General features: G+C 44.9%; 1 protein-coding gene across 1 annotated transcript in view; it reads right to left on the reverse strand.

The window, feature by feature from the left end:
• The window catches only part of SCD5 (stearoyl-CoA desaturase 5), a 169523-nt gene that overhangs the window by 3349 nt on the left and 150060 nt on the right, over positions 1–16114 (reverse strand). The window contains exon 4 of the mRNA XM_054485933.2: positions 3769–4001. Coding sequence (XP_054341908.1) covers positions 3769–4001 — 233 coding nt within the window. The remainder of the gene's footprint in view (positions 1–3768; positions 4002–16114) is intronic.

Below are 16114 nucleotides of genomic sequence, written 5' to 3' on the forward strand. Positions count from 1 at the left end.
TAATTGACAAATAAACTTTGTATATATTTATCATGTACAACACTGGGTTTTGAGATATGTATAAATTTTGAAATAGTTAAATTGAGCTAAGTGACATGTACATTACCTCATGCATTTATGTTTTTGTGGTAAGAACACTTAAAATCTACTCTCTCAGTGATTTTCAAGAATACAGTACATTGTATTGACTGTAGTCACTATCGCCATGTTTTACAATAGACCTCTTGAACTTGTTCCTCTAGTCAGACTGAAAATTTGTACCCTTTGACCAATATCTCTCAACAACCCCCCTGCCCCAGCCTCTGGTAACCACCATTCTACTCTACTTCTAGGAGTTCAACTTTTTTAGATTCCACATAGAAGTGAGATTGTGCAGCATTTGTCTTTCTGTGCCTGGCTTACTTCACTTAGCATAATGTCCTCCAGGTTCATTCAAGTTGTGGCAAATGACAGGATTTTCTCTTTTTTAAGGCTGAATAGTATTCCATGATGCATATGTGATACATATTCTTTATCCATTCATCTGTTGATGGACACTTAATTTGATTGCACATCTTGGCTACTGTAAATAATCCTATTTAAACATGGGAGTGTAGATATCTCTTCAACATGCTGATTTCATTTCCTTTGGGTCTATACCCAGAAGTAGGACTGTGAGATCATATGGTAGCTCTATTTTTAATTTTTTTGAGCAACCTCCATATTGTTTTCCATAATGGCTATACTAATTTACATTCTCACCAACAGTGTGCAAGGGTTCCCTTTTTTCACATCCTCACCAACACTTGTTATCTTTTATCCTTCTGATAACAGTCATTCAAATAAGTGTGAGGTAATATCTCATTGTGGTTTTAATTTGCATTTCTCTAATGATTAGTTCATTTGATTTTCATAAACAGCTTTATTGAGATAAAATTCACTTACTGTACAATTCACCCTCCTGAAGTATACAATTTAATGGCTTTTAACGTATTCACAGAGTTATGCATCCATCACCACAATCAATTTTACAACATTTTCATTACTCTCCAAAAAGACCCACATGCCTTAGCCATCACCCCCAACCGCCTCCTACTTCCTCCCAGTCCTGTTTTCTATCTGTGTAGATTTGCCTATTTCGGACACTTCACATAAATAAAATCATACAATATGTAATCCTTTGTGACTAGCTTCTTCAACATAAAAAATGTTTTCAAGGTTCATTCATTTTGTATCAAGTATCAGATCTTCATTCTTTTTATTGCCAAACGGTATTTCATTATATGGATGTACAACATTGTACGTATCCATTCATCAGTTCATGGACATTTGAGTTGTTTCCACTTTTAGCTATTATGAATAATGTTGCTATGAACATTCATATACAAGTTTTTGTGTGGACATATGTTTTCATTTCTCTTTGGTATAAATGTAGGAGTGGAGTTGCTGGATCACACAGTAACTATTTTTTAACTGTTTGAGAAACTGTCAGACTCTTTTCTTACTTCTTAAGTGGCTACTAGTCATCACATAGTTCTCCCATTGACCATGTTTAAAGGATTTTGCTCTATAACGAGTACCTCAAGATGGATCCATCTGTGGTCTGCAATTTTCTTTTAAATTTATGGCATCCCTACCCTGCACACCACCTCCCCGCCTCATCATTTTTAGTGTTCTTCCTGGATTAAAGAGCGGTATGGAAAAGTTTCTTCACCCTATTTTCAGAAATAGACATTACGATGTACTCCCCACTCTACTGCACAATTGGGTATGGCAAGAGCTTTCCAAGGACTTTTGGGAGGCAAACTGTCTGGGAGTCCAGTGTTGACCTGGATAGACTTATAACCAATACCTAGCTCCTTAGGGCCCATGTCATGGCCATACTGCTTGAGTTTCCTGGCCCATCCATCCCTACATGGTGACGGCCCATCTTGTCCCCATTTCTGTCTACTCACAGAATCAACACTGGCCATGGCTTCCCTCATTACAGTCCTTTCAGAAGGTGCAGGGCAAGAGGAGGGGAAAGCCATAGGAAGGGTTAGGGCACTGCCCCTCCTGTTTTCCAAGGCACTTTCTCCCTGCTTATGCAGTTATTCCCTGGCTAAATGTAGTGTTCACTCCACGTTCTATTGCTGTCATCAGTGCAAGTTGACAAGAACTTTGGGATCCCTGGGGTCTGAAAAACAGATGGCCCTAATGAAGTGATGCAGAATCTCATCACTGAGTGACACAGAGACCATTTCTACTTAACAGTAGGAACTTTCCTATGTTTGATCTCTGTGCTCAAGGCTCAGCTTACCAAGAAGTCTGAGTTGCTTCTATAAAGGTAGAGCTAATATTTCTTAATCACCTGTCATATGCCAGGCACAGTGCTAAGTGCTTTAACAGGTATTAACTCCTTTTAGCCTGAGGCCTCTGAAGTAACTGCTATGATTATCCCTGCTATGATTAAAACAAGGACGTAAATGCACAGAAGGGACAAGTAAGTTGCCTAAGAACACATGACTAGCAATAAAAGCAACATCACGGGCCGGGCGTGGTGGCTCACGCCCGTAATCCCAGCACTTTGGGAGGCTGAGGCGGGCGGATCACGAGGTCAGGAGATCGAGACCATCCTGGCTAACATGGTGAAATCCCGTCTCTACTAAAAAATACAAAAAAATTAGCCGGATGTGGTGGCGGGTGCCTGTAGTCCCAGCTACTTAGGAGGCTGAGGCAGGAGAATGGCGTGAACCTGGAAGGCGGAGCTTGCAGTGAGCCGAGATCACACCACTGCACTCCAGCCTGGGCAACAGAGCGAGACTCTGTCTCAACAAAGAAAAAAAAAAAAAAGCAACATCACGAAGGCTTGTTTCATACAAGCACTGGTAGGAACACTCTGTAACAACTCATTTAGCCCTCTAATGACCTAGAAGGAGGTAAGTGCTAGTATTACCCCCACTTTACAGATAGGGACACAAAAGGCGGAAGAACGAGTGACTTGCCCAGAGAGTAAGTGGAGGAACCAGGACTCAACCAAAGTCACTGACTCCAGAGGCCTCGCTCTTAACTGTTTTACGGTCCCGTGAAATGCCAAGTCTCATTCCTTCCCATGTCTTTGTTTGAAGGCTTTTTTTCTTAAGCTCTGCCAAATGATTGGACAGCTGAGGCTAGAATGGTCAGGACAGTTTGAGAGAAGAGTCAACTGCTGCTTCTCCTTTAGAACATTTCCATGGTCATGATGAATAACTACTAGTTACTGATCACCTACTACGTGCCAGGCACTGTACCAAGCAGTTTACATATTCCTGTGAAGTAAGCATTGCTAGTCCCATTTCACAGATAGGAAAACTGTAAATCAGAGAGATCATATGACTTGTCCAAGAGTCAGGATCCTAAAGCCAAAGCTCCTCTGGCAGGCCAAGGAGGGCGGATCACTTGGGGTCAGGAGTTTGAGACCATCCTGGCCAACATGGTGAAACCCCGTCTCTACTAAAAAAAAAAAAAATAATACAAAAATTAGCCAGGGGTAGTGGTGGATGCCTGTAATCCCAGCTCCTCAGGAGGCTGAGGCAGGAGAATTGCTTGAACTCAGGAAGCAGAGGCTGCAGTCAGCCGAGATCGTGCCACTGCATTCCAGACTGGCCAACAGAGTGAGACTCTACCTCGGAAAAAAAAAAAAAAAAAGCTCAAGTTCACTGAACTCCATTCCACTCCACTGCTTCTCTTTACTGATTCCACAAAACTACTGAGAGGCCAAGAAAACCTGGGCCAGCATTCTCCCCATTGGCCCTCAACACCCCTACTCACCAATGGCACCCAGAGCGACGAGTGGGTTCTGCCGAGGGCTGATGTGCTTGTCATAGGGCCGGTTTCCATACATGTGGGCGGCGCTGTTGACCAGCCAGCTGATGTTGAGTGAGATGGTATAGCGGAGAATAGAGGCCAAGAAGTAGGAATTCCACAGACTCTCTCCCCAGATGTACCAGGGCACCAGCGTGGGGACCACAAAGCACATGAGCACCACGGAGATCTTATAGTACCTACAGGGCAAGACACCATATCACCATGAGGACCCGCTGATGGGAGAGGGGATGGGCTGAGCAAGTCACAGGAAAAGTCAGAAAAAAGCCCAAGGAGGGAACTGTGCCAGTCAGCTCCTTCAACGCTTTCTATATATGGAAGCCTGTTGTGTAGGGGTCACAGGACCCATACACCTGCAAGGACTAGGCAGGTAACATAAATTTGAGAGTTGGGACAGGCAGAATGCTATAGGAAGTGGTAGGCCCTGTGGTATACCTCAGAAGAATTTCAGTATAATCAACACTGTGCTGGCCAAACCCATGTATCTTAGAGCTAAATTTATCCCACAAGCCACCAGTTCAAGATAGCACCTAGAGATTTCTTTCATCAATCAACCTGATTTTCAGGTTTTCTCAAATAATTTTGAGAAATAGTTAATGCTTCTTAAATAATTTTAGGTATATAATTCTGTACTAACTCACCTTGGTAAAAAGGTAGACAATCTTCCACCCAAAAAAAGTTCTCTGTCCGTCAGAGATTACATTCCAAACCAGCAAAAAAATAAACAATAAGTAAAGAAACAGGCATGGCCACATAAAAAGTAATCATTAAGAAGCAAATCACCCATAGTTTGAGTTCCGGACCTATGTATCCAGCAAACATTTACCGAGTACCTGCTATGTGCCAGACCCTGAGTGTTACTGATACATGAGCTAAGTGCTGGCGATACAAAGGCAAGTTAGGTGCAGCCCCTGCCCCAGGCTTCAGCCAAGTGGAGCCACTGCTCACTGCCCTCTTGCCATGCAGGATTGCCTCTATGCAGGGGCAGAAGAAGGGCTGGAACATCAAAGTAACTGAAGCTACCTGTTCATAGTGTGTTCCTCCTCGGCCTCCCACAGCCTAATCAAGCTTCTGGAAGGCCTCTGTTAAGATGCATATGTATCAACTGGGAGTGCAGGCACAGTGTGAGGCATGAAATTTGGTAGGTGGAAGACTCTGACTTGAGTCCAGATCTGATTATGTATGTTGAACATGCTTCTTTTCTTTCTTTCTTCTACTGTATGGTTCTTTTTAAAAATTTTTAAGTTCCAGGATACATGTGCAGGACGTGCAGGTTTGTTACATAGGGAAACGTGTGCCATGATGGTTTGCTGCACCTGTCAACCCATCGCCTGTTTATCCTGATGCTTTCCCCTCCCTGCCCCACTGACAGGCCCCAGTGTGTGTTGTTCCCCTTCCTGTGTCCATGTGTTCTCATTGTTCAGCTCCCACTTATAATTGAGAACATGCGGTGTTTGGTTTTCTGTTCCTGTGTTAATTTGCTGAGGATAATGGCTTCTAGCTCCATCCATGTCCCTGCAAAGGACATGATCTTGTTCTCTTTTATGGCTGCATAGTATTCCATGGTGTTTAGGACATACCTCTTTTTATTCTTTCACCTTTCTCCTATGCACAATTAGATGCCCCACTCCCTGCCCTGCCCCCGAAAAAAAAAGCAGACCACGAGGCAACGGCTGGTGTCTGGGCAGTTTACTCTGGGATGTGAGCTTCATTGACAGGCATGGATGGGCAAATGGGCTCAAGGAAATGGGGAATGGGGGAAGGCCGTGACTGCATGCATTACTTGAGTGGCTACTGCTGGGGCAACTGAACTTGGATTTTGATGGACACAATATACCTCTGGATTATCCTCTCAGGGAATAAAAGAAGGGATGATTTTTCCATTGGCTCCAGTACCTCCTTGGCATCAAGGGGTGCCACATGGGATATTAGCTCCACCACACTTCCAGGTCTGCTTGGGTCAGAACAGCCAAGTGGGCTCTGCAGGCATCTCAAGCAGGAGGCAAAAGAAGCCGCACAGCTCAGCAAGGTGCTGTTACACCCGTGCCAGCAGGTGGCTGAACAAACAGCTGGAGTGAAAAGCTGGGCTGAGAATATGAGTGTCTTGAGAAGTACCCAACACAGGTAGAAATTGTAGTACTACAGGGTTGTTGTGAGGATCAAATACTAATAGCTAAGGCACACTATGTGCTTACCATGTGCCAGGGCAGTTCTGAGACCTTTATATGTATTGACTCATTTAATTCTAACATTCTCTGAAGAAGGGACTATTATCCCCATTTTATAGATAGGGAAATTGAGCAACAGAAAGTTTATGTAGCTGGCCCAAAGTCGCAAGACTCATAGGCGGTGGGACAGAAATTCAAATTCAGGCAGAGTCACTTCAGAGACCACCATGCTATTCTGCCTTGCAATTGAAAAAACATACACCAATGTGCTTTGCAGACTGCTAGCTGTGCATGTGTCAGCTCCCATCATGGTAGATATTTTTATTGGACACCATATTAACCCATCAGCACCCATTTTCTAGTCACTGGGATACAGGATGGCTGCATTTTAGTGGACAGTGGGTGCCTAGGAAGTCAAATGAGTGGGCTGTGTTTGGAGGGGCAAAGACCAAAGACAACTAAGGGACTCAGGGCCTTAGAGGTGGCCTTCTAGAGTCATGGGCAGAAGGCTCTTAGGGAGTTCTCTCCAGATGATCTGCGAGTAAGGGAAGAAGGCAGCATTGGGTGGAGGGAGAAGGTCACCCACAATGAGTTTCAGTGGATCCAGTGGGGCGTTCCGGGCCAGATGATCTTAAGACCCGTATGAAATGGAAAGGTATTATCCTTGCATCATCTGGGCATTGGCTTCTGGGAGCCCTTGGGAGGGCAAATGCTTGGGCAAGGCAGCTTTCTGTGGCCAAGGGCAATTTTCAGAAAGGACCACAGCCAAGACGTGGGAGCATCATCTGAAGAGGATGTCTGTGTGGAGCACACAGGCCCTGCACAGGCCGAGGACCTGGGAGCTGGTGGTGAGCATGTGAGGAGGAAAGGGCTATGGAGGGAACATGGAAGAGGCACCCAGAGCCTTGGCTCTGCTACTTCTTGTCCGCACCTCTGAGAAGGAAAGCAAACAACTGAACAATGGCAACAGAAGCCATCTTGCAACTCCAGCAGCTTCCTCTCCTTCCTCCACTCTCTGGATTACAACCCAGGCCTTTCAAGAGAGCCTCTCTCAGTCCTGCTCTGAGCCACTGTCCCCACCCCCATCTTGCTTCTGAAAGAAGAGGGAGAGAAACACGTGTGGAGGGCTTGCTCTCTGCTGGGCCCTGGGCACTTCTCTCTCTGAATGTTTGCAGCAGCTTTGGGGTAGACACCCTCGAGTAATGAAGGCCCTAGGCGGAGGGAGGTGCCGTGGCCTCCCAGGGAGAGGCCGAAGCCCAGCTCTGGCTCCCGCTCTCTGACCCCAGTCCTGTGGAATCGGCCTTCTCTGGTCTGACCACAGCCTGCAGCACCCAGCTTCCACTCAGACCCTGCCCCTGCCTCCTCCCTCTGAACTGTTTAAAGAGCCTCCTGCCTGCCTTGGCTCTGGTTCTAGAAGCTCTACCCTGCCAAGTGGGTGGGTCTTTGTGGACAGACAGCACTAGTGATGTGGTTTCCCAAGGGTAAGGAGGAAAAGGCCCCGGCTTCCCCAACTAGAACCACCATGGCCCAGGCACATTTCCTCTTCCTCAAAAAACACATTCTTAAAAAAAATCACTGTCCTCATTCCAATGATGCTGCAGAGATCTACTTCTGGGGTTATTCTCTGATTGTCTTCCCTGTAATCGGCTAGGATTCCTCTTTGTATGTTCAGTAGAATGGATGAAAGAAGGAATTTTTAGGGGGCACAGTAAGTCTGGGTAGGATAGCCAGTGAGATGGGTCTGGATGCTGAAAACAGTCTAAAAATCCTCCCTGACCATCTCAAGCCGACTTAGCAAATCTTTCCTGAGTAGGGAGTATCCCTTCCTCCTGTGCACTTTTAGCCTCGAGCAGCTGGTCTCCTTTTAATAACAGTCACTGGCCTTTGTGCTTCAGAAGAAGCACTGAGATGGCTCCCCAGCTTCCTCATCTAATAACACTCAAACATGAATGGTCTCGCCAAGGGGCCACAGAGCAACTCCACGACGCCCTCTTGCACCTACTCCCTCCTCATTTTAGAGATTTCCTTTCTTCATCTGGTGATAGGGAGGAGGGCTGGAGAGGAGTCATTGATGCTGCTCTGTCTTTTTGCTAAATGGGTTTTTTGTTGTTGAAAAGCATCACAGAACATTCAACTACACAACACCTTCTAGCTGTGTGACCTTGAATGAATTATTTAATCGCACTGAGCCTCAGGTTTCTCTTCTGTAAAATGCTGTGCTAATAAATGTATTGGGTGCTTACTACATGCCAGGTACTGCCCTAGAACTGAGATAGAAGGTGAACAAGGCTGGGCGTGGTGGCTCATGCCTATAATTCCAGCTACTGGGGAGGCTGAGGCAGGAGAATTGCTTGAACATGGGAGGCAGAGGTTGCAGTGGGCCAAGATCATGCCATTTCACTCCAGCCTAGGCGAAGAAGCGAAACTCTATCTCAAAAAAAAAAAAAAAAAAAAAAGAAGGTGAATAAAACAGACAATCCCCGGCTTTGTGGAGCAGGAGTATACTGGCAGAGATCTATATATCTGGTATATTCTGGCAGGGAAGACAATGAACAATATAAATAAGCAAATTGTAGAGCACATTAGTGGTAAACACCAGGAAGAAAAAAATAAAGCAGAGAAGGAGAATATGATATATTAAGGGCAGGCACTGAAATTTTAAATAGGGTGTCTATGGGAGGGCTTGCTGACACTACGGTTTTTGACTAAAGACTTGAGGAAGTGAGAAGTTAGCCATTTGGCTAACTGGGGGCAGGGGTATCCCCAAATAGCAAGGCCCTGAAGCCATGCAGACTGGGGCTGCATGAGACTTGGGGCTGGAGCAGATGAACAAGAGGGAGGGTTGTAGGAGATAAAGTAGGAATAATGGGGGATCAAGTTTGGAGGGCCTCGTAGGAGGCTGTCACATGATCCAGGTTAAAGAATATGGTGGCCCGAACCTGGATAGTCATGGAGGTGGTGAGAAATGGTCAGAATCTGGGTATATTTCTAAAGTAGAGTGGCACGACTTGTTAACAGACTCCATGTTAGAGAGAAAGAGTGGAGTCAAGGATGACACCAAGGATTAAGATGCCCTAAGCGAATGTAGGGGAGAATGGAGGAGGAGTGGCATACGAAGAGCTCTGTCTTGGACACGGTAAGCGGGAGATGCCCAATATACATCCAAATGGGGCTGCCATAGGGGATATCAACATATAGGTCTGGAGTCGAGATGTGCCCTAGAGAGAGGTGGGGACGGGAGTAGAAGTTTGCAACTCATCAGCATATTTATGATGTCGCTCACATACATTTTTTTTTATGAGTTCCATAATGGCCCCATGACGTAGTTTTTATAACCTCTTTTGCAGGACCTGTGCAGAGGTCCAGAGATGTCTTGGGCCTTCCCCATAGCCACACCGGTTCTATACAGCATGGGCAGGTTTCAAACTCAATTCTTAAACCCTGAATGTCTGCTGCCTCTAGTATAACCTGCTGCTCACTCAGCCAACCAAGAACATGGCACAGAGAGAGGGAAACTTGCCCAGAGATAAACACGGCTGGAGTGTTGAACATAGACCTTGCCCCATAAGTTGCACATATTTGAGTAAAAATATTGTCCCCTCAAGGTTGGAAGTGGATACTGTGTACACTCTAGATAGACTGAGCTTCTTCCTCTTCTTAAACTGAACCACATGCTGTCCCGTGTCTATGACACTCTTCCCCAGCCCTGGCTGACTTGCCTCTTCCAAGTATCAGTCTGAACATCACTTCCTCTCAGGGGTTTTCCTCAGTCCCCCAGGCGAGGTGCACTGCACAGCATTCCTGTAGCATGTTGTCCTTCTCATCTCTCAGTATTCACATGTGCTGGCTTAACGGGCAGCCTAACCTGCTAGATCAGGGCTCGCAGCCCTGACTGCACATTAGAATAAATTGGGGAACATTTAAAAGTGACTGATGCTGAGCACCTACTGCAGACCAAGTGAATCAGAATCTCTGGTCTGGGCATTTCTATTTTTAAAGCCACCCTGTTGCAAACATTGATGGTAGTTTCCTTTTATTCTTCCTCGTCCCATCCTTTCCTTCTTGCTGGAATGTCGGATTTTGTTCAGGTATCTAACTGTCCTCCTTGCAGCCATGTCCTTTAGGGTAATGTAGACCCTACCCAGGGCCCTGGTCCTGATTGGTTTAAGGCAATTTTGATAATCTCTTTCACTTTGCAAATAATTAATTTAGGAGTGGGCATGTGACACAATAGAGGCCAATAAGACTGGAGGGAAAGGATGGCCATACCTTTAAAAAAGGGAAGTAAATGTTAGCAAGCATGTAGAAATACTGGACTCCTCACGCACTGATGGAGGAATGTGAAGTGGCGCAGCCACTGCAGGAAATGGTTTAACGGTTTCTCCAAAGGTTAAATATCAAGTTATCATATGACCCAGCATTTTCACTCCTACGTATATATCCAAAAGAATAAAAAGCAGGAACATGAACAGATATCTGTATGCCCATGTTGGTAGCAACATTATTCAGTGGATGAGTAGACAAACAGTGCTGTACATATATACAATAGAATGCTAGTCAGCCATGGAGGGGAATGAGATTTTCGTATATGCTGCAACATGGATGGGCCTTGAAAACATTAAGATTAGTAAAATAAACCAGACAAAAAGGACAAATACTGTATGCTTATACTTGAGGCACCTACAATAGGCAAATTCACAGAGACAGAAAAGAGAATAGAAATTACCAGTCGCTGGGGGTGAAGAGAAAGTTATTATTTCATGAGAACAGAGTTTTTATTGGGAGTGATGAGAAAGTTTTCTGTATAGTGGTGATGGTTATACAGTATCATTAGTGTACTTAATTCCACAGAATTGCACTCTTATGAAAGGTTAAAATGATGAATATTATCTTTTGTATATTTCACCACAATAAAGAAAGAGAAATACAAGGAAATATCTTCCTCAACAATAGAAAGAGCACAGGGGCAGAAATAATTTCTCTTTCCTGCAGTGACACCCAGTCTGGCAACAGCCATCTGTGACTATGAAAGGAAGAAGCCTGAGAAGCAAAGTTGCCTCTTCAGGCTGACAGAGCAGACGGATGGAGAGCTCCTTGGATAAGCTGTAGAGCCACTGATCTAACCAATCCTGGAGGTGCTTTATCCCTGATGTCTTACTCTGAGATGCAAGGATGTCCTATTGTTGAAGCCAGTGGAGTCAAGATTTTCTGTAGAGTAGCTATAAGCATCTTAGCACACTGTAGTGGACATTGTGATGTGCCACCCAGGTCCCCACATAGGATTAAAGGACTTACTCTCCCAGTAGCTGGCAGTGCTGCCTCTGATGGAGAGCTGCCTTGCCTGAGGTCATGCCCCTCCCCTAAAGACTGCACATCGGTGACTGACCAGAGGAGCCCATTGTCCAGGCCTGGTCCCCACTGGGCTGACTACTGTCTCCACTGAGACTGTTCAAAGCCCAGCTTCTTCCCTTTACCCATCTTGCTTCTGCCCCTTCTTCCACATGTATTGATCCCAAGGACCTGCTCCAGTAAACTTTCTACAATGTAATATCCATCTCAGAGCCAGCTTCTAGGGTAACCAGACCTATGACATGGATGCACTGCTGGGCTGGCAGAATTCAGCAGAAAGGCCAACTCTCCAAGGTCTCACAGAGAGAATCCCACATGACAAGCACTCCTAAATATTTGTGGAATAACTAACTGAATGATATTTTGGTTAATAAATGATGAGTCTTGGTTTCCCAGGAAAATAAAAACACTACAGTGATTTCAGTAAGGCAAGGAGTATGATACAATTCCAAGGTTTCCCAAAAACCACAATCATGCAATAACTGTGCAGACTGCTTTTGGGTTCTTCATAAGATGCTTACCTCTTGGATTGGTGCCCATGTAGGACTGTGTACATAAAGCCAAGAACTTAATTAAAGACATTCTTGCTCATCAGGACCCAACCCCCAGGAGCAACAGATTTCACTGTGAGGGTTTCTACCCCCAGTTTAAATGAACAATTTCTGAGCATGAGCTTTTAGGTCATTCCCTGAGTTTCCAATTATGGTAAAGTGTTGACAATATTTAAGATTAACAACCACTCTAATAGGTTCAGTCTTGGTTTGGAATGTGAGTGACTTCCTCTCTGCCTATCTATGAACACTCAGACTCTGGGATAGGAGAAGGTGCCTAAACTCATCAAGACAGCAAAAGAGTGGCCAGGCACCAGTGGCTCACACCTGTAATTCCAGCACTTTGGAAGGCCAAGGCGGAAGGATCACTTGAGGTCAGGAGTTCAACAGCAGCCTGGCCAACATGGTGAAACCCCATCTCTACTAAAAATAGAAAAATTAGCCAGGCGTGGAGGTGAATACCTGTAGTCCCAGGTACTAGAGAGGCTGAGGCAGTAGGATCACTTGAACCTGGGAGATGGAGATTGCAGTGAGCCGAGATTGTGCCACTGCACTCCAGACTGGGTGACAGAGTGAGACCGTCTCAAGGAAAAAAAAAAAAGGCAAAAGAAAGAGGAAGAACTAGAGGGAAGGGGTGAGATCAACCCAAGAACGACCCAAGAAATAGAGTGGCTCTCCTCCACAGATTTGAGAACACAGACCCAAATATGTGTCAAAAACATAAAGGCAAAAGCAGTCAAACTCACTTTACAGGTATTTCTAGAGCAGCATTCTACAGCTTGAAGGTGACAACTGACAAGGACAGGTCCACAACAGATGCTGAAAGCCTTTCCACTGCCCACCCCTCCCAAATTCTCATCGCACCAATACCACAATTGGGAAGACGTTCCTCAGCATTTAGTTCTGGACAAGGAGTCCATTTTTACACAATCAAATGCCATTGCACACAGCAGTGCCCCAATCCAAGTAAGCCTTGGTCACAGAACACAAATCCAGATATGGGTACTAACCTTTCAATTACTTCAACTTCAATAAACTGGATCAATAAAGAGAACTGAAACACTAGGAATAGTCTTGAAACAAAAAAATGTGTTTCGTGGAGAAGAAAGGATTTGGGATTTCTTTTTATTTCCCCATATCTGGGTGTGATAAGCATCTTCAAACTCTCATTTTTCTTTGGATGAAAAAGAAATCACTGTTCTCTGTCTGCAAGTGTCTTCCTACTGCTTTGCTAACCCTAAACACAGCAGTCCAGAGCTGGTGATGTGTGAGATCTTGAGAGTGAAATCTATTAGAGCATGAAGCGGGGGAAATGACCTGCCGACTTCCAAGGGGGCCAGCCTGAGGAAATGTGAAAAGAAGCAAACACCACAACGGGTGAGAAAGAAATTACAGCCCCACAAATGCACTGTAATGATGAGTGATGAGCTGTCCCTGGCATCTTGACTAAACATGTTTGGTTTTTTATTTCACTTAAAGCCTGGCCAGAAATTCATTTTCCCTATAATTTTTGCATCTTGCAGGGGACAAGGAAAAATCATGCGGATGATTAGCAAACACTTATTTAGAGGACAAATGATATGCCCTGACAGCTTACAAATGCATGGAACATTCTCTCCCCCTTCTTTGTCTCCTCTGGCATTGCCCACAGGGAGATGAAATATGTGATGCACTTGGATGCACATCTGAAAACGGAAGCCCATTTTGGGGGTAGCTCTGTGGAGTGTCGCTGGAAAGTTTCCAAACTTTTTGAACTGTTTAAGTTGAAAATGGGTTTTGTCTCTCCTGTGTGCAGTGTCTTTAAGTGAAAACACTTAGGATTGCTGTGTTTGAAGTATTCTCTGAAAGTTGTAATCGAACTACTCTAGAGCTGGCTTTGACCCTGAATTAGTCTTGACATCTCCTCCCCTGTGCTACTCCACGATAAGCATTCTGTAGAAGAAAACCTTTCACTTGGATCATCCAGATGCATGGCCTGCATCTTCTGGATGCATCTCCTCCCCTGTGGAGGAAGCAGAGGGCAGACCACTGCTTCACAAAAGCATCTTCTTCAGAACCTTGAAACGCAGAACAGAAAAGATATTTTTCTCTGGTTTTGGCTTTTTTCCCCCTTTTGAGACGGAGTCTCGCTCTGTCACCCAGGCTGGAGTGCAGTGGTGTGATCTCAGCTCACTGCAGCCTCTGCTTCCTGGGTTCAAGTGATTCTCCTGCCTCAGCCTCCCCATTAGCTGGGATTACAGGCATGCACCACCACGCCCAGTTAATTTTTTTGTATTTTTAGTAGAGACAGAGTTTCACCATGTTGGCCAGGCTGGTCTTGAACTTCTGGCCTCAAGTGATCCACCCATCTTGGCTTCCCAAAGTGCTAAGATTACAGGTGTGAGCCACCACACTCAGCCATCTCTACTTTTTTTGGTAGCAAAATTCTTAAAGGAATGACAATGACACTAGATGGTACTGCATGTACACAGGTGCATATGTGCCTGTGTGTTCATGTATGTGTGCAAGTGTGTCCCCTGATTGTTTTAGCCTACATATATGTAGATCTTGTGCTGAAAGGACAACAGACCGAGTATAATCCTCCACCCCATTCAAGGGAGCAAGTTTAACTCCAAAACTCTAACAACTCTATCAATAATAAGCTACACAGCAGCAGCCAGTCAGCCTCTATTTGGGAAAAGAGCCAATGGAGTTATTTTAGCCACCTTCATGATCAATATCAGCTGAGGTAGCTGAATGGATTAGGTGGGCTGACCATTTTTCTTGTTGAGGGTAAAAATGAACAGGCTGATATAACACAGCTTCTTTATTTCTCCTGTAAAAGATATGACCCTTGTGCACAACAATGTGCTCTAAAGGTTACATGGGTCCCTTCCTGTATTCAAGCTGCATTGTCCTCCTCAAGCTCTCTAGTCTTCAGAAATCAGCTCAAGATTGATTTGCTCCAGGCAGCCCTCCCTGATATATCTCCTCTCAACTATGATTATTGCATTATTTGATGTCCCTTCAGTATAATCGTGCTGCAAAAACTCAGGAAGATAATCATTTTAGGTAGCTGAGTTTTCTTCCTAGTTGAAGATATACGTGTTCGATTACCCGGACTTTTAAAAAAATTGTTTATGTTGGGAATGACAGTAAGAGGAGTAGAAAATAAATACATAAATTGTATATGGAAATCGTTACTCTTATTTTTGCCTTCTTAATCAGAGTTTATGAAAAAAACTTGACCTTCCTTGATAGTGAGGAATGTCTTAACCTGAGTTCCCCAGACGGCAGGACTCGAGGCAAAAGCTTATGTGCTATTATTTTATAAACAAAGCTCAAGTCCAGGGAAAGAGAGTGTGGGAGGCAGGGGAGGTGAGGCAGCTAACAGGAGAGTGTGTTACTGCACTGGCCACTATTTGCTATCTCAGTCGGGCTGGACCATCTTCCAAGTGGCCATCTGAGCCACTGAACCTCAGGACATTCCCTCTGGGAGATGTTTGGGGGAAGAATGTCTCACCAGCTCCCACCTTTCATCCCAGCCCCTCCACCACATGAAAACTTCTGGATTGCAAACCTGGAGGCTGAGAGGTATCTCAGGCTCCAGCGCCAATAGAGAAGTCCCAAGGCAGGAGGCCTGCACACACAGGTGTGAAGAGGGTGTGTTGGGATGAACCTACCAAAGCCAGTTGGAGTGCACAGAGAGCTGCTCAGAGCAAATGGCCAAATGCCCTAGGACAGAGGAAGTCCAGAGAGAGTGTGCAGTGGTGCCTAAGAGGTATCTCATGGCATGACCATGATCTTGAGAAACAACAGTGAATGCTCTGTGTTTTTCCAGCAGTGTCTATTGAGGTATGAGTCTCGGTCTTGTCTGAGTCATTATATATGAGTCAGTTACTGTAAGAACTGGGTTCTTATATTTACTTATTAAATTTTGCTGGCCCATCCCTTAATTTCAGGTCTACCCTGAGCAGCTGTCATTTCTGTTTGTCAGTGTTGCCACCAGCAGTTGCTTCTTTGTTCCTTCTAACTTGTTTCTCTATCTGTGAAGGGTTTGAAAACCAGACAACTAAGACTATTCAATTTGTGTGCAAATCAAGAACACATGGGCTCTGGGTGAGACCTGAAGGAGTCGGTCGTGCCGAGACTAAGAGTGCAAAATTATGAGGATCATGACACTGATTCGAAGATCTCTTTCTATGGAGGTACAGGGTGGAACATGTGCTTTGGAGTTTCGAGGAT

This window comes from Pongo pygmaeus, chromosome 3, assembly GCF_028885625.2.
Source record: "Pongo pygmaeus isolate AG05252 chromosome 3, NHGRI_mPonPyg2-v2.0_pri, whole genome shotgun sequence".
NCBI classification, from domain to species: Eukaryota; Metazoa; Chordata; class Mammalia; order Primates; family Hominidae; genus Pongo; species Pongo pygmaeus.